Raw genomic sequence first — 24,183 nt, forward strand, 5'->3', positions numbered from 1 at the left:
TCCGGCCCAGCGGCTCCACCGGGCACGCAGGCGGCCTCTGGAGCAGCCCAAGCCCATGAGGGCCGCGCGCCCCGCCGCCGGTGCTGACGAGACGGAGCTCCCGGCCCCCGAGGAGGAGCGGAGGATCAATGTGGTTCAAGAATCGTTTCCAGCGGTGAGAAGGCTGGCGCGCCCGCCGCGCCGCTGGTGCTGGGAACGGGTCCCCACATTCCGCCCCTTCGCGCGTGGGTCCTGGCTCCTCACCTGGGTGCATCCCGGTGGATCCAGCGCCCTGGCTTGGTCCGGCTCCCAAGGGATTCCCTGCCCTTCTGTCCCTGTGCGATCCCCTTCCTCCGCGGAGCTGGCGCCTGACCTGGGTGGCCCCTCGCGATCTGCGCATCCGGAGCCCGCTCTTGCCCTGGTTCCCAGGAATTCACTGGTTTTGCCCGCCGGATCCCCATCCAAGTAGAGCTCTTGCTAGCCCTGAGGACCCGAGCCCCAGCCTCAGTGCCGCCCCCCGAGTCCTCCCGCCCAGGCTTTGGCCTCCATCCTTTTACCCCCGGGTTGGGGTCTCCCGGGGCGCACGGAATGAGGGTTGCTACTGAGTCCTGACGTGTTGTAAAGCGGGGGAGAGTGGCCTGGGCGGTTTGGATGCTTTGTCTGTGAATGGCCCCAGCAACAGGGAAACTGAGGCATGCTCATCCGGCCCAGCCTTCTCTGACCATGTCGGGGCCTCGCTCGTTGTCAGGCTTAAGAGTGCCAGAGCCATGCTATTTTGGGCTCAGCGAAGGAGCAAGTGCAGAGCTTTCGAGTGCAGAGACCTGCTGTTGAGACGCTTGGGTTGGGAAACCAAGAGGAGGAGGAACCCAGGAGGCGCCACCGGAAGGCAGGTCGGCTGCTTCTTCACAGAAGAGCTGGTGGGGACGCAGACCGCGAGAGGTGGGGGGTGCGCACCGCGGCCTTCACTTCTGCTGGTCTCTGCCCTACAGCAGTGGATGGAGGCCGCTGGCCCGTAGTTCCCAGAGGAAGCTCTGGGCTTTTCTGTTTCGTTTAAGTGGGTGAAAGTTCACCCCTCCTGTGTTTGTAGTAACTCTCCATCCCTTTGTCTGAACAAGGCAGCCATCCCTATTCCCAAACCTTCACCACCAGCCAGCTAGCTTAGCAGGCTGTGATGGGGAACTTAAAATAAGACATACCTGAAATCTTCCAAAGAGGTTATTGTTGAGTTTTTAGGCACTGCCTTAATTTTACAATTTTCAAGTGCACCTTTTTCTTGCTTCCAGTATCTTCCTTCACTGCCGACTTACGCATTATACTTATCTTGTTCTTTTCCTAGTCCCAAAAGGTAAAGGAGCCAACAACCCCCGCCCCCGCCATGAGTTGTGGTAGTCTGTGCCATCAGGAAGGGGACCAACTTGAAGATTTGGCTTTTGAATATTGCTCATCACTCAGGGTGTACAAAGCCTGGCACCATTTCCCAAATGGGAACTTCATATCAATGTTTCTAAGGGCAAAAGGGAACGAAAGTGTTCTGGCTTTAAAACCTTATATCAGAATTGGGGACTGTAGGGGATAAGGGAGAATGTAACAGTGGTTCAGGCATGCTTTGTGAAGCTCTATGCATGTGGTTTGTTTGATTTGGTTTTACTTGTCTGCACATCTGTGTTCTTCCTGTTTTCAGAGAACAGTGGCTCTATTCTGTGAAACTACCCCTTCCCTATTTGATTAAGTTTGTATTTCTCTGTTGCCCCTTTGAATTCTTCTATTTTAAAGAAAGAACAAAAAAGCCTGTTTTATTTTTTGTTGCAAAAACATTCAAACAGTCCTAAAAGAAATGAAAGGGAAAAAAAAGCCCAACCAATTTCACTTAGGATCCTGCCTTCTCAGCTGATTGCACTACCTTCTTTTTGCTGGACAGTAATCTGTCTAGTTTTTATTAGCATCACTGTAATGTGATTTTAGATTCTTCTATCCATTTAAAAGTTGAAAATACAGGCATTTTCTTTTGGTGTAGTATAGATAGTAATTTTCTCAGCAGATGCATATTATTGTGCACTGTGGATATTAACAGTTTCTTTATGACATCTAGATCTACATTGATTTTGATTGAAGAATTGAGTGATTCTGTAATTTCTTGTTTATGATAGGCTAGATTGGAAAGCTATTTGTAAGCATCAATTTGAACTTGAAAATAAAACTTGCAAATAAAAGGTAATATAACTGGAAAGTCCTGATTTTTGTGGTTTACACATTAAAATGTTGAGAATACTAGTCTACATTTTCTGGAAGCTGTGTTCATTACACATCTTTCTGAGGATTCACTATAGTTGCAGGTACGTAAATTACACAGGAATTGTAGGGAGGGACATGCTGTCTTTCAAATAGTTTGCTCTTTTTCCTGATAGATCATTTAGACCCAATTGAAAAGCACTGGATTGCAGTAAAGACATTTCATTAGGCCACAGTTTGTAGCTATGCCTAAATTACAAGAACACCTTGCTGCTTTGTTCAAAATGAAACTTGGTGGTTATTGTGGCTTTGGGTCAGCATCCAGAGTTCTGCCATTCCTATGAAGGAGGGCTGTAAGGAAACAGACTGCTATCCTAACTGGAGGGATTTATGCAATTGTGGTTTCTCAAAAAACTGAGGATGTGAAAGATTACAGTGGGACACAATATTTTCTTGCTTATTTTATTGATTTACCAGTTGAGAATCCAAGTATGCCAAATCATACATATATAGTCATTCCTCCCCATTCACAACATCTGACTAATGATAATAACTGCTAACATTAATTGAGTGCCTGTTGGTGCCAAGGCACTGTCTGGGTACTTATAGTTTACCCATCTCATCAACTATAACCCTTGAAGACAGAATTTTATACCCACTTAATAAAAGAACAAATAGGTTTAAAGAACAACAGGGAACTTGCCTATAGGCACAGTTAAGAAGGGGCAGACCCAGGAGATCAGTTTTGTGTCTCTCTCCCTACCACCCTTGTGGATAGCTCATCCTTTTTCTGTGTCCACACCACGACGTCTCTGAGGATATGGATGTTCTCTTCCTCATCCCAGCCTTGTGAACAATGGTTAGCTTCAAGATTGAATATATGGGAAAGTATCTTATCTTGCAGTGTTAGAAGTCTTCCATGGGTGCCTGTTTTGCATGTTTTTAGAGCATTGAATCATAGGATTGGGGTGGTCTCCTTAGGTATGCCTTCTCCCTTTATTTAATAATGAAGTCGCATTGGCATTATACACTTCCTGAACAATTATGCTCAGTTCCAAAGGGAAGCTAATAAATAATAAGGTGCTGTGCCCAGGATTGGCCTAAGTGATGTTGAAGGGGCCCTTGGAGGATCTGTTGTCTCGATCTTTGAGTTTTCATTTTTTGAGATTCCAAGTTGCATTGACTGTAGAACTGCCTATTTCTCTTACAGAACCTTCTGAACCCCCAGGAAAACTAAATTGTGTTAAAATAGTTGAGCAGTAGTTGAAATGTCTTTCTATTCATTTATTCATTGAGCATTTTTTTAATTAAACTTCATTAATAAGCTGGGCATTGTCCTTGGGATTGGAAATGACATGGTGAACAAGACAGCCTTCATGGGATTGATGCCACAGTGGGGAAAGATGAAATGAAAAACAAGTTTTAAAAAATCTTACGAATTATGATAAAGTCTGTGGTTGTTGAGAAGGGCTGAAGTGACACTTTAGGTAGGAAGGTCTGGAAAAATCTCTGAGCAGGTGACATCTGAGCTAAGCTTGAAGGATGAGAAGAGAACTGAGCCTGCTGGGGAAGAGTTTTCCTGCAGAAATAAACAACCAGTGCCCTGAGGCAGACAAGACCTTGACCTGTTGAAAGAACAGAAAGGTGTTGTAGCTGGAGGGTGTAGCTGCAGGAAGGGAGTACCTGGAGATTGGAGAAGTGAAAACTACACTGCCCGGGGCTTGTGGACCAGGGACATGATATAGTGTTACCAAAAAGTAGGTTTTAAGTTGGGATAGGGTTGTGATGTGATCTGCGGGTTAGACTCTGTGGTTGCTGTATTAAAGAAGAGAGTCTGGGTGAGGACAGGCAGCAAGGCCAGTTAAGAGGCTGTATTTTCACAGACTTCAGATGTTGGTGTCTTGATTTAAGGTAGGAATTGTGGAGTTGTAGAGAGAAGTACTGACCTGGAATGTATTTTGAAGGTAATGATGTTGCACTTGGAGAAAGGAACACAGAGGAATCAAAGACAGCTTGTGGGATTTGATCATGGGCCTCTGAGATCTGCTGGTGGATTGCTAAGGTTTGTTCCAGGATCCCTAATTGTTCTTTCCCTCTGTAGTTTTGCATTCTGTCACATGGGATGGCCACATAAGGACACTGGGCAAGGAGGAGGCAAGAGAGAATGTTGAAAGACAAAGTAAGGCAATGAATTAAAAACCCCTACTTAAATAATAATGTATTAAGTGTGGTTCCCATCCCTGTGACTAAATCACCTTCCCTCAGACCCTTCCCAGCATGCTGGTTACCCTTTTCTGAGCACTGGGTAACCATTAGGTTACTCTACCTTAACACAGATGTCTTCTGTAAATGGGTGCCTATTCTCCATAACACTTGAACCTTTCTCTGTTCTTTTTTGGAGGAAGAGATTAGGCACATGTGTGGGAGTTTATTTGCACTTTACATCTGCTTTTCCATTTAGGTCTTAGAAGTAATTTCTTCAGAACACTGTGGAGGAGGCTTGATGGCATGCTGGTAGATCAGAGAGAAATGGAAAAATTCTATTAAAATTTTCTAGCAGAACAATTGTGCTGTCTATCCCTCTGAGCCCCAGACAGTGAAATGCTCTCAAGATACTTGCTTCTTACTTTTCCTTATTGCCCTAATCTTGTCCCTGTCCATCAAAAGAGACTCCCTTAAGTCACTAGACAGGGGCTTTTTTTCTCTACGATTTCCTACTTTATTTTTAACCTGAATTTTTCCAGGTGAGCAGGGACCACGCTGCCAAAAACATGGCCACCAGCTTCTTTGCTTATAGGAGAAAAATGTGAAAATCTATCCCTGATGCTGTGTAATGGCCTGTCTATTTTTAGATTGGGCTGCCAGAGATATAAATTGCTATCTTAGGCTGCAGCCTGTTGGTGGGTAGACAGATCCTACTTACTGCACCCTACATGGAGCATTTTCAATTTAATCTAACTTCAGCCATTTTGGAGCCTCACTTTTTACCCATTGAAATTCCCACTAGGCTGTGCTACTTGTAGCTCTGTTGTTATGTCTCAGGGTAATGATGTGGTAGGTCCTTCAATGCTTCAGACACTGAAAGCATTCTTCCCAAGAGCGTAATTATTTTTCTTTTTACTAATAAGAGCTGTATAGCAACACTGTCATCCCTTAGGAAATTAGCAATATTATTTAAAGAATTATCATGGGAGAAAAGATGATTGCTTGAAATCATTTCTCTATGTGTGAGAATAGTTTGGATAAATTCAGAAGCTACTTGCTATAGACTTTAAAAATAGTTTTCAAGTCACAGGTGGACTACATCAATAAGTAGATAGTTTACTAATTAAATATCTAACCCATTGATGGTTCAAGATCTTCACTGTCCCAAATTCATCCCATAGTAGATATTCCACCTGAACTGTGTGTATGGGGTTGACAGAACTGCCATTTGGTTTTTATTTATTTGATTTAAGGACTTAAGGCCCTTCTTAATCAGGGAGAAAATATTGGCCAGTCTTTTGATCACCAACTGGGCCCTGTTTAGAATGGCTTACTACCATGTTTTAGCCAGTTTTTGGCAATATGGCTCTGCCATTTGGTCAGCCTGATCTGGGTTTTCATCATGTCAACAAATAATGTGTGACTAGTCAAAACTTGTTAGTGGCAAAAATTTTTCCCCTCCTCCAAACTAGCTCATACAAAAGGATAATTTTATTGTATGAAACCTGTTGACCTCTGAGACCTAAGTGCTGCCCAGGGCTCTTTGACCCCTCTTTCTTTCTGCTTTGCATCTACTTCTTTGTTCAGACAACTTTTTTTTCTCCTCCTGGGAGTGGTCAGACTAATCCTGGATCCACCATGAAACCTGGGTGAGTGCAGATTTAGGGGCATCCTCATCTGCACACTGAAATAGATGAACACTGTCATCTCTTGGTCTTGTGTATTTAGGTTTTCATTCTGTTGCTGATTATGATAGTGTCGGGGTACACAGGAAGCATGGAATTCCAGCATGTATCTGTATTGGTAACAGGTTTTAATATTTACATCCATATGCTAATTTGTGAGATATGTAAATTTTATATCCAGGATATCAGGTACTAGTCATGTGTTTGGTTTTTGAAGCAAACTCCTTTAATTCAGGAAGAATGAAGGTGAAAATATACCTGCTTGTTTAGGTGGCCTAGAGGAAGCCAGGTATCATTTAAGCTGTCTGCTGCCGGAACAGGTAACACAATATGGGGAAACTAGTTGGGCAAGCCTTTAATTGTGGGATGTAAGCTTTATAAAGATCTGCATATATAAAGCTGTATACATTCTGGGAGAGAAAACAGAAACCTTTCAAATACAACATATATCTTTTCATTTAATGACAACAACTAAAGTCCAGAAAAATTCCCTTGGCTTTTTTTTTCTATTAATATTTACCATTTGGTTATGACTTTTTTTTGGCTCATTAGGGGTACCAGTTGAAGTGTTGAATATGGTTTCTGTTTGTTTTGGTTGGTAGAAGGTTTATCTTTTGAGTAAACTAAAAGAAAACTTCATTCAGTAGACCTGGGTATTTGCTTTACTATCGTTGGTATTATCCCAGTTTACATTTTTTTAATGGCTTCTGATTTTCTTCCTGTAACTATGTATTTTCACCAGTGACCTCTTCATTTAGAATAGGTGAACAGTCATTGCAGGCTTACCTCCTTGTTCTTTCCTTTGCTTTAAGCTTTATTCACATGATGGCTTTTTGTTTCTATAGTTTCATGAACCATCGGGCTCCAGCCAATGGCCGCTACAAACCAACTTGCTATGAACATGCTGCTAACTGTTACACACATGCAGTGAGTACATGTTTTCTGTTATTGCTGTTCTGCCCATAGGGTTCTGGTGGGAGGAAGGGTAATTAGCTCTAATAACCTTGGCATGATTAGTTGGGTTTACCTACCTCTGTGACCTTAGCTACCCAGAAATCAGCAGTGGGTCTTGTTCACCAGAAACTGTGTGGACATGGAGAATGCTTTGTATATTCTAACCTGCTGTCTGCTCTATCCTCAACTTACTTTTCCCAGTAAAATCATCTTTAAAAGAATAGTAATAAGTAAATCTCCTAGTTATAGGACAGCCAAAAACACACCTTGGTTATGAAGACTTTCACCCCTGGAATTGCCTTTTCAAGACAATCCAGCCATGCTCATTTGGCAAAAAGAGTTCACAATTTGTTCAAAAAAAGGTGCTTTTTTTACTCAGTGAAATGATGCACCTACATCCACCTCCACAGTGACCACTATTTCTCAGAGCGATATTCTGTATTGCTGAAGACAAAGCAGGATATGATCACTGAGCTTTTAATTTTTTCCTTTAAAAGAGCAAAATATACGCAGTATAAGAAACTCTAAAAATACTGAAAAATATTTTAAAAACAAAATGACTCAGAAACAAACTTTAACACTTTGATACATTTCTTCTGTGTGTGCATGCAGTATTTGTGGGTATGTATATATTTCCATAGTTTTCTGTTAATGTCACATAGTTGTCTTTTTCTTATGTCATTATAAATTTCATTTTATCTTTGATTTATTATTCCTTTTGCAAGTTGCATTTTGTGAGGCTTTTGAGGGGAAAACAGTGGCTGGGAGATAGTCTAGAAATGCAATATAGAAAATGGCCAAATGATTTCTCTAATGACAAGTGTTTACAAGCAGCTACTTTAATTATCATAGATAGTGCTGGTACAGTGTAATGGTCTGGGTATTGAGATATACAGCTCACCTTTAGGAATAATACTTATTTAGAACAGACCTAAAAATCCTTATACTTATGAATATGTCACAAGTGAAGAAACACTTATGTAAGCTGAAATTAAAGAAAAACTGACAAAACCTCATATTGTCTTTAGAACAGAAAATGTAATCTTAATATACAGATAATTGGATTTCAGAAACCAGTGGAGTGTCTAAAACAGATTAAAGAACAACCTTCTCTTGTCATCATTTTATTAAAGAGAGGACGCTTTAACATAAAAAGTAAAATGCTCATGTCTCAATGGATGTTTCTTTAAATCAAGTAACTTTGTTTATGAGCATCTTTATGTTGTTGCCCTTATTCTAATTTTGCTCTGGGCCAATAAAATCTTTGGCATCTGAAAATTTGTACCAGTCCCAACTCTCAAGATTTCACATTCTGTTGCAGGAAGGCAACAGTAGATGTTGGGGACCAAAAAAGACAAGACCAAAAAAGACAAAAAGATTGCCAAAATATTTGTTCTTTATTAGGTGTGCTTATTTTAATAATTAATAAAGTGTTTGGGAATTTCTGGGAGTTTTTGTATTATAAAATGCTTACTAGTCACAGCTACACTCATATAACTAGATTAGCATAGAGTAAAATTCTTTGTTTTTTTTTTCCTCTCTGTTTTTCCATATTTTTTATTCATGCATTATAATTATACACAATGGTGGGATTTGTTGTTACATATTCATACATGCACATGATGTAACAATATTATTTGGTCAATATGATTTCCTGGTATTTCTCCTTTCCTCCCCTTTTCTTCCTCACAGAGATCAAAATTCTAAGATTCTGGCTTCTTAAAATTTTTTGAGTAGTTGAGCCTTAAAAGCGGATTGTTCTTGTTTACTTAAAAACAAAAGTATTAAAAATGAAATGCTGCAAAATTACTGTCATTCTGCAGTAACTCCCAAATGGATAGAATGAAAGATTCAAATTAAAAATCAGGACATGACTTGAATAATTGATTTTGTGTGTGTGTGTGGTGTTGTATGCATAATATTAGTCATTGACTTGATTCATTCATTGACCCTTTACTGAAACATTGGAATTTCAGTAGTCCATGGGGGCAATAGAACAGAATATTTTAAAATCTGGACCTCCATGAAAAATCTAGGCATATGCTAGGCATTTGAACATTGTATTTATTTTATTTTATTTATATTTTGAAGTACTGATTGAACCTAGGGGTGTTCTGCCAATGAGCTGCATCCTCAGCCCTTTTTATTTTTACTTTTTTAAATTGTCCAGGCTGGCCTTGAACTGGGGCCTCAGCCTCCTGAGTTGCTGGGATTAAAGGCATGCACCAACGTACCTAGTGTATTTGAATATTTTAAATACCTACTCCAAATCAGATTAGAGAGTAGAATGAAATGTGCCCTTCTTTAATGAAATCAGGATAAAGAACATCTATTTTGCAACAGTTGAGTAATGTTGCATCTTTGCCTGCCTATTGGTGTACACCTTGGATGGCACAGTCCCTGGGAACAGTGTGCTTCCCGTGTAACAGCTAACCACTTCATTGTGCTCTCATGATTATTCAAGAAAGGAAAATGTTTCTTAGAAAATTATTTTGCTAAGCCTCTATTTTTAGCAAAAGTCTTATTTTCATGATGGTTAGGATGTTTACTTCTCATTACCTTTCCTCCAGTTCCTCATTGTTCCGGCCATTGTGGGCAGTGCCCTCCTCCATCGGTTGTCTGATGACTGCTGGGAAAAGATAACAGCATGGATTTATGGGATGGGCCTTTGTGCCCTCTTCATCGTTTCCACAGTATTTCACATTGTATCATGGAAAAAGAGTCACTTAAGGTACAGTGGATAAAATGCTATTTAAATAGGCCAAACTAGTTGACTCTGTGTATTGTCATCCTCCCAAACTGGCATGTTTTTAGTCACATGGGGCAAAGAGTGGACATCTTCTTGTTGCAGGAGGGCAGCAGTAGATGTTGGAGGGTCTAAAAAAGTGCTGTTCTGTAATCAGAACACTTTCTTTGGGTTGGACAGAGCTCGAGGATTCCTCTCCCTCTTAGCATCTAAGAAAGCAAGCCTTTGCTAATAACCACAAATAATAACTCACTGGTTCCCCGAGACTTAACAACTTATAATCCTTAGAGCAATTTTGTAATTCTATCTAGCACACCAAGGATACTTACTGTAAGAAGCAATAGCCATGGGTTAGTGACAAAGCACATTGACTTTGGAGTCAGCAAGTGGGTTTTGAGTCCCAGTCCTGCCCCTTAATCTTGGGTAAGTCACTTGACCTCAAGGAGCTTCAGTTTCTTCACTGCTAAAATGAGAGTTATAATACCTGACTCACAAGTTATTGTGATAGATGAATAAGATAATATATATGAAAATGATTGGAAAATTACAAAATACCATAGGACTATGTGATGTAAGGAGATATATGACAGTTTGGTTTACCATTTCATGAAGTTGAGGTTTTAGAAAGAAGTTCCATGTATAGCATTCAATCAGCATTTAAGTATTTTGCTATTGTTAGCTGTCAGGCACTTTGCAAACGTTGCTGTGGCCATTGGCCTACCAACAAGAAGAAGACAGAAACATAAAGGAATCATTTGAGCAACTTTAGAAGGAACAGAACATTCAGATGGGGGTGGGTTGCTTGTGAAATAGCTTTTTAGTAGATTAAACCCAAGAGGGTAAGTTTTTTTTCTTGAAAAAGAAGGATTCAGAGCAGTCTGAGAGAGATTTAAAGTAATACTTGAAAGTACTTTTTGGTTTTATAGAATTTCAAAAAATAATCTTGAAATATTCAAAAATCTAGTATTGAAAAGATGTTTCATTTACAAGCAGGATTTTGGAGATGATTACTGATTTTGTCACAAGTAGAATTGAGAGTAACAGAGCTGGAAGGATATTTAGAGATCATCTAATCCAAACTCCTTAATTTTAGTTGGGCAAACTGAGACTTAAAGAAGTAACCTGACTTGTCTAGCTCAGTGAAACCAGCAGAATTGGATCATCCCAAGACCTTTGACTCCTAAGCACTTTTTTTTTTTCTTTTTCCATATCCTTCATAATACTGCATATAGTTTGCTGTCTGCTACCCTTTCCTATAAGGTGACAGTTCCCTGGGCTTAAAATAAAACCACAGCATTGAATTTCAAGGGTTCTTTGGAACATGCTCATAAGACAACCACAAAAGTACCCACCCTGGCTCCTCAGGGCACACTGTCGCAGAGGCCAGTCTGGAAGCAGAGCACTTCATTATCATCTTGGCATATTCCAATGCTTGTGGTTGCCTCAGCAGACTTGGCTTTGATGTCTAGATTTCTGAATCAATAAAGAGTTGTAGATGCCTAATTCAATATTCAGGGCCTCCTTGCCAGGGACAAGGAAAGTGTAACGAAACCAGACTCTCTTGAACCTTGATGTAGCACTGGTAGAATCAAAAGCCACATTTAGATTTTTGCTCTGCATTAAATATTTTAAATATCCAAATAATGCCTTAATTTCAGTGGAAAAGAGAAGGGAAGTATTAATATGTGCTAGGTGCTACTATGTGCTAAATATTTTCATGGCCTACATTATCACATTTAACGCTTCACATTCTATGTAAGAAAGAAATTACTTTCATTTTACTTGTGAGAATAGTGAGAGAGAAGTGGGTGATAGAACTTGATTAAGTTCCAGTTGTGGCTCCCTATTCTAACAATGTCTTGACAATCTAGAAAGCAGAATAAAAAAGGTCCCGAACCTTGCTAGGAGTTGCAGTCATTCCAGAAGGTTAGGGAAAATGAAAAAAAAAAAAAAGTTTCAAAACAGATACTCCCTTTCCTTGGACCCTCTATCACATTTCTAGCTTTAAAGTAGAATTGTCTGGGCTGGAGTCCATGGCTACAATTTAAAGCTCCCTGGATGATTGTAATACATAGTAGTCAAATTTGAGAAGCATTGATCTAGTTCTTGCTTCTTTAGATCTGTGACCTGAGTTACACTGGGGGTAAGTTGTAGCTTCCCGCCACTAAACTAAAAACTATTCCTCCTCACAAATGTATTCTCACTTCACTAACACAAGTGCTGATCAGTCTGTTGGGTCAATACTGTGTAGGGGGAGGTCAAGCCTAATGCTAGTGCTCCATCAGGTTGTCATTAGAACCTCCTGCACACTGAAGAGAGATCCAAGTGATGTTGTGCATTTATACTTTTAAATCACCTCAGTAAAGGACAGATTCTGCTTAAGCCATTTTGAGTAGACCTCCATGAGGCAGATCTTGGTGCATACATTTCCTGACTTCGATTTTGGAAAGAGGAACTTGCTTAGAAATCTGAGTGGCCATCCTCTTGTAGCAAATAGAATGTTTTGTGTTTTTGTTATGGCTTTTCCTAAATTACTGCATTGCCTTTATTACATCCTCTTGTCTACTCTGGGGTATTTAAAAATGAAAGCTTTTTAAAAGACATTCTAAACAGATACGAAGAGTCTAGCCTAAGTTCAGGGAGTGTTTGCTGAACATCAGGACCTCATGCCCTGTGCTGTGGGAAGAACTAGGAGGTGATCTGCTGTCAAGGAATTTCATTTCTCTATTAGATAGGCTCTAAAAGAAACGGACAATATCAGAAAAGACAGATTTCATTTCTTTTAATCACTTTAGACTTCCTAATTATCATGGGGCTCTATTTCTGTCTTGTACATGGTAAGAATATGTATTGTGTGAACAACCTGAAAGTCAATATAAAGCTTTTTATTTGTGGCTTCATAATATTAAAAAAAAAAAAAAAAAGTGGCTTGAAGAGCAAGTTATAAATGTCGTGAGAGACTAGAACAGGAATGGAAATCGCAACATAGTGAAGTGATAACCCATACTTTCAGTCTAAACATTTTTTTTTTTTTTAATGTGGCTAACTTGTGTTTTCTTCCTTACCAGGACAGTGGAGCATTGTTTTCACATGTGTGATAGAATGGTTATTTATTTCTTCATTGCAGCATCTTATGCTCCATGGTAAGATAAAACTATTCTTGAAGGCAATATTTTTATGATTAGAATTCCTCATTTCTCCTTTCTTCTATTCCCCCTCTCCCTGCCCCCGGCTCTCATGCATACATTCCATTTCCCCCTGAAGGACATAAATATATGCATTTTTTCCTATTTGATTACTTGCATCAGATTGTAGTTTTAAAATGAGAAATATTGCTGTTTAGAATGAATATCTGAGAATTGAATTGTCTAAGAGGATGTGAATGCTATGAACTTAATTGTAGGTAGCATGTTCATTTTTAAACATATAAACTTTGCCCTCTATATTCTTTCCATATTCCTCTGCTGCTTTTCAGAACTTGAATTGTTCAAACAGTGCTGTAAATACATATGAGAAAAGCAAGCTTCCTTTTGAGATTTATGCAGCACATTCTCATTTCTTTGCTATCTGAGTAAGTGAACTAGCCAAATTAGTTTTAACTATTTAAAATATCTCGTATTCTCTTCCATTTTCTTGATCTTACTTTCCTGTTGGTACAGATCAAATGCAATCTTATGTTGCTTTGAAGCACATAATTAAAGAAACATTAGTTTTCCCTTATCAAAACATGGTTCAATTTTAAACACTCAGAAGTTCTTATTATGCCATCAATTGCTATAGTCATTAGAAAAGCAGACTTCTAGATTCTGGCTAATGTAGCCTCACTTGTTCCAAAGAAGCATAATTATCTGTTAGTATAAAAATAAGTGCTAGCTCTCCCCAATACATCTTACTAAATTATAGGTCTGATTCATATTGGAGTGAGACTTCTTGAATGCTTTTGTGAAGTACATTTCAATTTAAAATAAGTAAATAAATAAAAAAAAATTAAGTATGAGCTGAGGAATCAGGTATCAAAATAGGCAGTTTATTCACATTTAGTTCAGCTTTGCAAGTGCACCTTTTCCAATTGAAAATATTAATTTTATAGTCATAGCCAATTAGAGCATTTTTTTTTCATATTCTTAATATGATACTATTACAGATGAACTCACAACATTTTAAAATTCAGACCTCACAATTGTCCACAGTTAAATTCTAACAGAATATCTTCCATCACACATGTTGGGATAATTCTTCTCATGTTTCATCTTGGCAGAGAGCTAGGTAATGGAGACATGTTGTCTGTGTATTAGGTATCTGCTATGGGTATGTGATTCTGGCTCAGAAATTTGTTCAGGTTTCTCATTAAGCTTTGTAAGCAATCCACTCCCCAAAACATGCTCAGAAATAAAAAGACAAGTATCCTTTACCCCAGTCTGCACTCCTAGGCAAATTCAGGCATGACAGGTGTGCTGGGACTCACTTCTGCTTGTCTGTTCTTAGTTGGTTCTCTTTTTAAATCATGCTAGAACTTATTTTAGATCTTAAAGGTTAACTGAGAATTTTATCTTTTTTAAGTTATTAATTTTACCCAAATTGCCCAGCTGCCTCCTTATTGTTCTGATACCTTCTCTTCCTGCTCTTATCCTAATTATTTTCTCACTTTTCAGTGACTAGAGGAAAACACAAGTTCTGTGAATCTCCTTCATTTATCCCTTCTGTTCTTTGTTGTCATGTTTACATTTGTAGGTTAAATCTCCGTGAACTTGGACCCCTGGCATCTCATATGCGTTGGTTTATCTGGCTCATGGCAGCTGGAGGAACCATTTATGTATTTCTCTACCATGAAAAGTAAGAGAAAATAATTTACATTTGATAATTTTAAAATTAACTGCCTAAATTTTACCTGCATTTCAATACAATTTCCTTTATATTTGTACTTCAAAATAGTAGAAATACATAAATAGACTATATTGTTTTTAATAAATCTTTAGAACCATTTGGTATTCATTATTGGTGAATAGATTGCCATGGAAAGATATGAATGACATGTGTATGATATGATGTGGATGAGGGACAATATGGCCAAGTATTTTGGAATCAGTGGGACCTCATTTGTCATTCTAAGGCCAACTAGCCTTGTCCTCTGTAATTTACAGTCTTGAGGTAAGAAAAATAGCCTTTTGTAAGGTTTCTATGAAGATTGAAGGTAACAGATATTAAGTGCCCAGCACAATATCTACCAACATAGGAACCTACTGGGTGTTCCAAATAGGCTTCCATAAAAAAAGGGCCATTTGGAAAGATATCTAAACTCTTACTATTATGGCCTTGGGGCACACTTTACAGTTCCTTATTTAGAGCTCATAGTCACAAGTATTGAACAATATAAAAAGAAAGGCTTATTGAAATCTGTCATAAGTGACTCACTGGAAATTAGGACCCAGGTGTTCCAGTTCCTGATCCATAACTCTTTTTATTATCTAAGATGCTTGAATTTGAGAAGCTCATAACCATGATATCATTGTTATTTAATTTACAGTTTATTAAATTCTTTATCTCCATGGTTGACAGAAGGGCTTTCAGAATATAATTTGTGTTTGTCAGAGAGTATTGTCTTATTTTTTCCTTTCAGGAGAAAGTGGTACTTCTCATTAATGTCTCTCTGATTTTGAAATTCACTCAAAATCTCTTTTGACCATAATTAGCAGTGCCAAGTGGGTATATGTGATATATATAAATCCAAGGGTACACTTTGCTTCTTGGGCTCAAACCCTTAAGTCATGTACTCAGATAAAATAGGAAGTAAAAGAAGGAAGGCCTTCTGGTGTACACCAAACTGCCAAGCTCCTTCTTCTCCTGATACGGTTACTTTACAACAGGTTTTGAGTATTAAACACTAAGAACGAAGTGAATCGCCCTTGACCATTTAGTTTGGCAGACATTATTGAGCACTTAAGTTGCATCCAGCACTGTTCTAGGCCCTGTAGATCCAAACATAAATAAACTCAGTCCCTGCCTTTGAAGAGACTCCAGTCTTTTATGATTAGATAGACATGTAAGTTGAATTTTAATACATTGAGTTCCTTGGAATTTTCAGGTATTCTGTAGCCTAATCTGATAATTATTAGGCTAGAGAATTGGAGTTTGTACAAATACAAAATGAAGACACAGACAAAATGCATCTCTTTCCTTAGGGCTGTTGTTTCTTTGCCCTTGATAAACCAGGTCCCAAACTGCATCCCCATCTGCCTTCATAGTTTGATGTTCTCTTAAGTGTGGATGGTAATGAAGACAGACAGTCTGAGGTTGGAAAGGGAAAGATGTAAGGTGGATTGAATTCAATGTGGTAACTTTTGACACGTGTTCTAAGTAGCATGTAATGTTTGCTGCCTTTTCAATCCTAGAGGAAATGCTAGGTCATTGTTACTCCCTGATAGTATGTTAGAGGCCTAGTGGTCTTCTTCTGAGGGATATATATCACTTAAGTAGTAAAAAGTTTACACTTCTCTTTTAAAATAAAAAAGGAAAATCTTTTATGTTAATGTTCTATGTAACAAAGAAATGCTTAAATTCAAAAGCATTTCTCTTTTTTTACAGGTATAAAGTGGTTGAGCTCTTCTTCTATCTCACAATGGGATTTTCTCCTGCCTTGGTGGTGACGTCAATGGTAAGAAAAGAGTTCACAATTTTAGTTATTTCCTTTTAAATTTCTGGTGCTTGTAATATGATTATAAATATGATACATAGTGGTTTTCCTTGTGTGTTTGTGTTTTTTTAACTACTGCATGTCTCTTAACTACAGATTAAAAGGAAAAATAAATAAATAATGAAGTGTGCTGGACACTAGCACTCAGTCCTCTCTGAGGCTTGGAGAAGCTATGTATTTAGATGTGTTTTTCTTCTTTTGATATCTTCAGTATTTATTTGTTTCTTTTCTGTTTTTGATCCCACCATTTACCTTACTCTTGTCCCAAAGAAGTATGTCATTATATTTCTTTTTGAACTATTTAGCTTCTTAACCCTGAATCTATGGAAGAGGGTAAATTTTGAGGTTTCTTTGAAGAAAATATAAACAACTGACTTCTAAAATCTCAAGAATTAGAAGGACCTTAAAAGGCCATTTTCTTCAGTAGTTTGGATATTCTTTAGATCCCTTTGCTCTTATTTTGTCTTTCACTTTTTTAATTAATATGTATAAATGGTACAAATTAATGGGTTTCACTGTGACATTTCCATACATGTATATATCATCCATTGATTATGTCTACTGTCCCTTTCACCTTTTCTCAGTCTCCCATTTCTCTTCACTTCCCTCCAACCCCCAATGTGTCCCCCTTCCTAGCCCCTAATAGTCCCTGACTTATTTCACTCAACATGTTCTCCAGTTCCATCCATTTTCCTGTAAATGATAGGATTTCATTCTTTTTTATGATTGAATAATACTCCATTGTGCGTATATATATATGTATATATATACATACACACACACACCATATTTGTTTTCCATTCATCTGTTGACAGCATCTAGGTTGATTCTGTGTCCTAGCTGTTCTAAATAGTGCTATAATAAACATGGATATAATACAGGTGTCTTTTTTTTTTTATGCTGATTTCATTTCCTTCAGATCCAGTTATACCCAGAAGCGGTATAACTGGATCATATGATAGTTCTGTTTTTAGTTTTTTGAGGAACTTCCATACTATTTTCCACAGGGACTATACTAACTTAACATTCCTACCAACAACAGTATGTGAGTTCCTTTTTGTCTACATCATTGCCAGTAGTTTTTATTTTTTTGATAATATCCTTTCTAACTAAGGGTTCAGTGGAATCTTAGTGTAGTTTTGATTTGCATTTCCCTGATGGCCAAAGATGTTGAACATTTTTTTCATGTTTATTGGCCATTTGTACTTTTTTTTTGAGAAATAAATTCAGGTCACTTGCCCATTTTTTAAATTAGATTACTTGTTTTTTGTTGTTAAATTTTTTTGTTCTTTATATTAATCTAGATATTAATCCAGTCAGGTGAATAGCTGGTAAAGATTTTCTTGCAGTCTCTAGGTTGTGTCTATACTTGAGTGTCTCCTTAGTTGTGCTAAAGCTAAAATTTGATATAATCACTTTGGTTCTTGTTTTTTTTTTTTTTTTTTCCTGAGCTTTGGAATTCTACCCAAAAAATCATCACTTGTGCCAATATCATGAAGTGCTTCCCTTCTGTTTTTTTTTTTTTCCTAGTAGTTTTAAAGTTTTGGGCCTTACATTAAAGTTTGGGGTCTATTTTGAGTTGATTATTGTACAGGGTGAGAGATAGTGATCTAGTTTCAATCTTCTGCTTGTGGGTATCTGATTTTCTCAGATCATTTGTTGAAGAGACTGTCCTTTATTCAGCGTGAGTTTTTGGCACCTTTGTCAAGAATCAGTTGGTTGACTATGCATGGATTTATTTCTGGGTTCTTGATTTTCTTCTCTTGGTCTACATATCTATCTTTATGTGAATAACATGCTGTTTTTTGTTACTATGGCTCTGTAGTGTGTTTTGAAATCATGTATTATAAATCCTTCAGCATTGCTCTCTTTGCTCAGGGTTGCTCTGGCTATTCTGGGTCTTTTGTGTTTCCATGTGGATTTTTAGGTTTATTCTATGAAGAATGTCATTGGTATTTTGATGGGGATTGCACTAAATCTGTAGATCACTTTGGGTAGAATGACCATTTCAACAATATTGATTCTCCAGTCCAAGAATGTGGGTGGTCTTTCCATCTTTTAGTATCTCCTTCAGTATCTTTATTCAGTGTTTTGCAATATTCGATGTAAAGGTTTTTCACATCCTTGATTGGGTTTATTCCAAGGGTTATTTTGTGTATGGCTAATATGTATGGGACTTCTTTCTGATTTCTTTCTTAGTAACTTCATTATTGGTGTATAATAAGAGTATTGATTTTTGTATGTTGATTTTCATATCCTGATATTTTACTGAAATTCTTTATCAGGTCTAAAAGTCTTTCAGTGCAAGTATTTTCTATATATAGAATCATTAGCAAATAGGGATAATTTGACTTTCCTGTTCCTTAATTGTGTACCTTTTATTTCATTCTCTTGTCTAATTGTTCTGGCTAAAACTTCTAGTATTATATCAAATAAGGGTGAAGGTGGACTTTCTTGGATCTTAGAAGAAATGCTTTCAGTTTCCCCACTTAGTATGATATTGGCCATGGGTTTGTCACATGTTGTCCTTATTATGTTGAGTTAGGATCCTTCTGTGCCTGATTTATTCAGGAATTTTATCATGAAGGGATGTTAAGCTTTAACACAGGCTTGTCCTGCATATATTGAGATGATCATATGGTTCTTATCCTCGATTTTATTCATGTACTGTATTACACTCATTGATTTGCAAGTGTGGCATGCAACCTTGTATTCCTGAAACCAACTTGATCATGGTGAATGCTTTTTTAATGTTTTGTTTGTTTTTAAGTGATAATATTTCTCTTTCCAAGGGATGTGGGTTTTTTCGTTTTTGTTTTTGTTTTAACTTTGTTTGAAAATATCTTTTGGGAACTTTCATGGGGAGAAGTATTACATTACCTTTAGTAGTCAGTTGCATATATATTTTGAATTCTTTTCACATAGAATTTCTGTTGAGAAATCAATGCATATCTGTCACTTTGATATCATTGCTTATAGTTTAATCCAACTAATTTTTTGTGCCTTTAGCTCAAATACTACAGTGACTTATGCTGTACATTTTTGCCATTAGCCATGACATTGATTAAAGAGACCCCGATATGTTTAGTTTGAACTCTCTTCCAAGCCTGCAATGGTTAGAATAAGTGTACCTGTAATTTTACTCCTAAGATCACAGGCACATTATAAGCACCTTACTATATACAGTGCTTACCTTGGTCACAAAAATATCTATAGGAATTAAAATGTGGTTCTGTTTTTTCTGGTAATATGTCTTAGGAAAATCTAACAAAATATGTTTCTTTGAGGTATGAGTTTTATGATGGCTTTAATAATTACCTACCACCAAAAAAATACATGTATTTTAGTTGGCAACAGAGAATTTTTAAACGGAGGGAAGCAAATGACTAAATTGGCCAGGCGGCCATATAGTTAGAGGGCAACTCAGGACACCCAGAGCAATATAAGCAAAGTCTATGTAGATAGGTTACTAATTATTAGAGTAGAATTTCAAGTAAATTCCCTCTGGGTATTATAAGAACAGGTTTATCCAGTACTTTTCCTAGCCCAAATCTTTAATTGGTATTTTCATAAGTGTTTCAATAGTAGGTGACTAAAGTTTGATAATCAAACAGGATAATCCCCACACTGCCCTCATATATCTTAGAATCCAGCAGGCAAATATAATTCATATTCAGTAAGAAGCTATAATGAAATTTTATAATGTCTTTGATTAGGGAAGGTTGAGACTGCTGTGTGAACTCAAGAGAGAAATAACAGAGATATTTGAGCTGATTTGAAAAGATAAGTAGAAGCCAAGAGATGAGGCAAGGGTTATAGATAGAGAGAACAAAATGAAGGAAGCCTGGACTGGGGGAAGAAGCTTCAGCATTTTTGAAGAATTGAAAATGGTTTGTTGTTAGGAACATGCAGGGTGTCTTGATTGTGCACATATATGTGGTGGTATAGGTGGCATAGTTTTGTGATAATGCTGTAGAGGTAGGCAGAAAGGACCATATAAGTCATTTGAACCAACAAAGGCACAGTGTGAGTGAGGACTCAAATTCTTTGGTTCCAGTCAGTCATGAATATCAGATGTAACCCTTTGGCCATAGAGAACTACAAAAGAATGAAAGCAACTGGTTTTTGGCATTGCACAGACATATAGAACCGTGATCCTTGAGAGAAGAGCTTTGAATTCTCCCCGCTTGTTTCCCTGGATACCTTCCAAATAGCAATAAAAGGAAGTGGAGCCCAGAGAGCAGCAGTCTGGGCATAAGAAGCAGAAGTTGGCATTTCAGGCTGCAGAGAAAGCTGCATTTGGGGGCAGGGAACTGGAAGGTGGGGCCTGCTGAGAGAAGCTCCAGAAATCTGCAAAAGAGTTTCCTTGACCAACTGTCAAGCTGAATATGTGCCGGGCAAAACTCTGCCAGCCCTTACCTAGAATAACTTTTTGAAGGTCATGAGATAAATGGAAATTCCAGAAAGTGCACAGTGCTGGGAAACATGGAGTTTCAATCAGCCCTGAGTGGAGAGATCACCGTGAACATCACAAGCATTCAGCTGACCCTGCCAAAGCCACAGCTTAGGAACAGAGCTATAGTAGCCCTAGATTGAGTACTACTCTAGACCTACCATAACAATGCTCCTGAACAAACCTTGAAAAAGTAAAAGTGATCATTCAGGAAATAAAACTGTCTGCTAGAACAAGTCTCAACTATCTTCCAAGGAAATCAACAAAATCTACACTCATTAACAATTTGGTATCCACCATCTAGATAAATACTACCAGGTAGGTAAGAAACAGGAAAATCACACATACTTAAGGAAATCAGATCAAGAGAAACAGATCCAAAGATGACAGAGATGTAGAAATTTTCAAGGACATTACAACATAATGAGTACACAGATGAGGAATCTCAGAAAATAAAAGGAGACTATAAAAAGGAAACCAAATAGAAATTCTAGACATAAACACTGTGCTGTCTTGAGAAAAACAACATTATTGGAGAGGTTTAACAATAGATTGCTTACTGTAGAAGAAAAAGTTGGTGAACTTGAATCCAGGTCAGTAGAAACTACTCAGACCAGAGAGCAAGAGGAAAAAGAAGTGATTGAACAGAACCTTAGTAAATGTTGGATAATAATGAGTGGCTTAAGGAAGCATAATAGAAATAATAGTTGAAATTTTCTCAAATGTGATGAAATCAACCCACAGATTTGCAAAGCCAAGCAGGATAAACATGAGAACTACACTTGGGCACATTAGTCAAATCACTAAAAAACAACCATGAGGGGAGAAAATAGAGAAAATCATAAAATCAGCCAAAGGTAAGTGAGGGGTTGTAACATTTTGAGGTAAACTAAATGACAACTAAGGGAGGGATGGAGAAAAGGAAGTGTACTGCTGTATGAGTTTTGATCTTGTGTGGAAGTGGATGTAATAATAAAGATGTATTGGGATAAGTTTAGAATGCATTTTGTAATCTATAGAACAGCCACCAACAGCAACCAAGACCCAGTAAATAGGTCTGTAGCTAAGTATCAAGAGAAAAGGTAAAATGGAATACCAGACTTACTCAGTTTAATCTAGCAGAAGCCAGGATAAAAGAAAAGTGGTAACCAAGAATGGATGAAACCGAACAGAAATCAAATAGTAAGATGAGAGGCTGAAGTACAGCCATGTCAATAATTGTGTATATTATATATAGCAACAGTTAAATGAAAATTCAAATTAAAAAGCAAAGATTTTCAGACCAGATTTAAATATAGCAAAACTCAGATATGTGTGTTTTACATGCAACACATTTTAAAATATGAAGATAGTTTAAAAGTAAAAGAAAGGAGAAGATACCTTGTGAAAGACTAATCATGAGAAAGTGGAAGTGGTTATATTATATTAGACAAAGTAGATATCAAGATGAAGAGTATTACCAGTTTAAGAGGAGCACTTTATAACAACACAGTTCATTTTAAGGAGACATAACAATCCTAAGTGGGTATGTAGGTTAACAATAGAGCTTCAAAATACGTGGAACAAAATCTTACCAGAAGTAAGGCAGAAACAAACCCAAAGTTGCAGTTGGAGATTGTAATACTCCTTTCTCAATAACAAGTAATTCATTAAACACATGAACTAAAGTAGTAATAGGGACAGAACGTTTGAGCAACATAATCAACAAGTTAACCTAATTGGCATGTCAGAATACTCCACCCAATCTGGCAGTACAAATTTTTTTAATCAAAATAGATAATATATTAGGCCATAAAATAATCCTCAGTGAATATCAAAGAATTGAAATCATGTAGCAGAAAAGATACAGAAAATCCCCAAATATTTGTAAATAAACCCATGGGTATTTGAACTGAGTAATAATGAAAAGGCAATCTAACACTTGGTGGTAAGCAGCCTAATCAGCACTGGTGAGGACCTGTGCTGCTTCAGTTGCTTGTGATGGTGTGATGGTTGCTTTTATCTGTCAATTTGGCTAGGCTGTTGTACCCAGATGCTTGTCTAGTATCAGTCTAGTTGCTGGGAAGGTACTTTTTAGTTGAGATTAACATTTAACTCAGTAGACACTGAGTAAAAAACTATTCTCCATAAAGTAGGTAGGCTTCAGCCAATCAATCAAAGGGCTTAGGGAAAAAGTCTGAGGTCCCTAGGAAAGACTTTGCCTCTAGATTTCCTTTGGTTGTGGGCTACATCAACTCTCCCTTGGGTCTCCAGCCTGCCAACCAAGCCTGCAGAATTCAGACTTGCTGCCTCCATAATTACATATGCCAGTTCCTTACAATAAATCAGTACACACATATAAGCATACATGCATGTTCTATTGGCTGTGTTTCTGATGAACCCAATTAGAAAAGAAGAAAGTTTTAGAATTATTGATCTAAGGTTCTACCTTAAGCTCCAGAGAAAGAGTAAGTTAACCTCAAAATAACCAGCAGTAAAAAAAGAAAGAAAAGAAAAAATAGAGAATGGAAATTAGTAAGATAGAAAATGAATTATCAAATATAGAAAATTAATGAAACCAATGTAGTTTCTTTGAAAAGATTATAATTGGTAATATTTTGATATCTCTATTTCTTAGATGGATAAAGAAATAGAGAAAACATAATGTTGTAAGGAACAAATTAGGGAATATCAACATAGATCCTATAAATATTAAAAGCAAAATAAGGAGATATTGTATACAACTGTATACCACTAAATATAGTACCAGTGAATATAGATGAAATGGACAAATTTATTAAAAGGCAGTATGTCCCATAACACAATCAAGAAGAAACGAAAGATCTGACTAGCCTACTTCATCTTTAAAGAAATTAAATCTATAATTATACCCTTTCTATAATGAAAACCCTAGGTCTTGATAACTTCACTGACACATTCTAACAAATAGTTAAGGTAGAAATAAGGCTGGTATCACCCTAATGCTAAACTGACAAAGACATTACAGGAAAAGAAAACTTTATGAAAGAGGAAAAAATTTCAACAGAATATTTGTAAATTTGATTTATCAATATATTAAAAGAATAATGCATTATAATCAAGTTAGATTTATTCTGGGAATGCAAGATTGATACATCACTTAAAATTAGTCATTTAAATTCATCACAATGAGAGAATTAAAGAGAAAAACATTGGTCATTTCAGTAGATGCAAGAAAAGCATTTGGCAAAATTCAGTATTCATGGTTTGAAAGAAATTCTCA

General features: G+C 37.3%; 1 protein-coding gene across 5 annotated transcripts in view; it reads left to right on the top strand.

Moving 5' to 3' along the window:
• Positions 1 to 24,183, top strand: part of Mmd (monocyte to macrophage differentiation associated) — a 98,345-nt gene continuing 74,162 nt past the window's right edge. The window contains exons 1-7 of one of the 5 annotated variants that reach the window (XM_048788647.1): positions 1 to 154; positions 4,310 to 4,387; positions 6,944 to 7,025; positions 9,623 to 9,783; positions 12,867 to 12,941; positions 14,530 to 14,631; positions 16,381 to 16,450. In XM_048788647.1, coding sequence (XP_048644604.1) covers positions 6,948 to 7,025; positions 9,623 to 9,783; positions 12,867 to 12,941; positions 14,530 to 14,631; positions 16,381 to 16,450 — 486 coding nt within the window. In that variant the 5' untranslated portion in view covers positions 1 to 154; positions 4,310 to 4,387; positions 6,944 to 6,947. Of the gene's footprint in view, positions 155 to 737; positions 870 to 4,309; positions 4,388 to 6,943; positions 7,026 to 9,622; positions 9,784 to 12,866; positions 12,942 to 14,529; positions 14,632 to 16,380; positions 16,451 to 24,183 lie in introns of those variants that run through there. The other 4 variants (XM_015495446.2, XM_048788660.1, XM_048788652.1 and 1 more) reach the window with 4 other exon arrangements.

This window comes from Marmota marmota, unplaced genomic scaffold (genome assembly GCF_001458135.2).
Source record: "Marmota marmota marmota unplaced genomic scaffold, marMar, whole genome shotgun sequence".
NCBI classification, from domain to species: domain Eukaryota; kingdom Metazoa; phylum Chordata; class Mammalia; order Rodentia; family Sciuridae; genus Marmota; species Marmota marmota.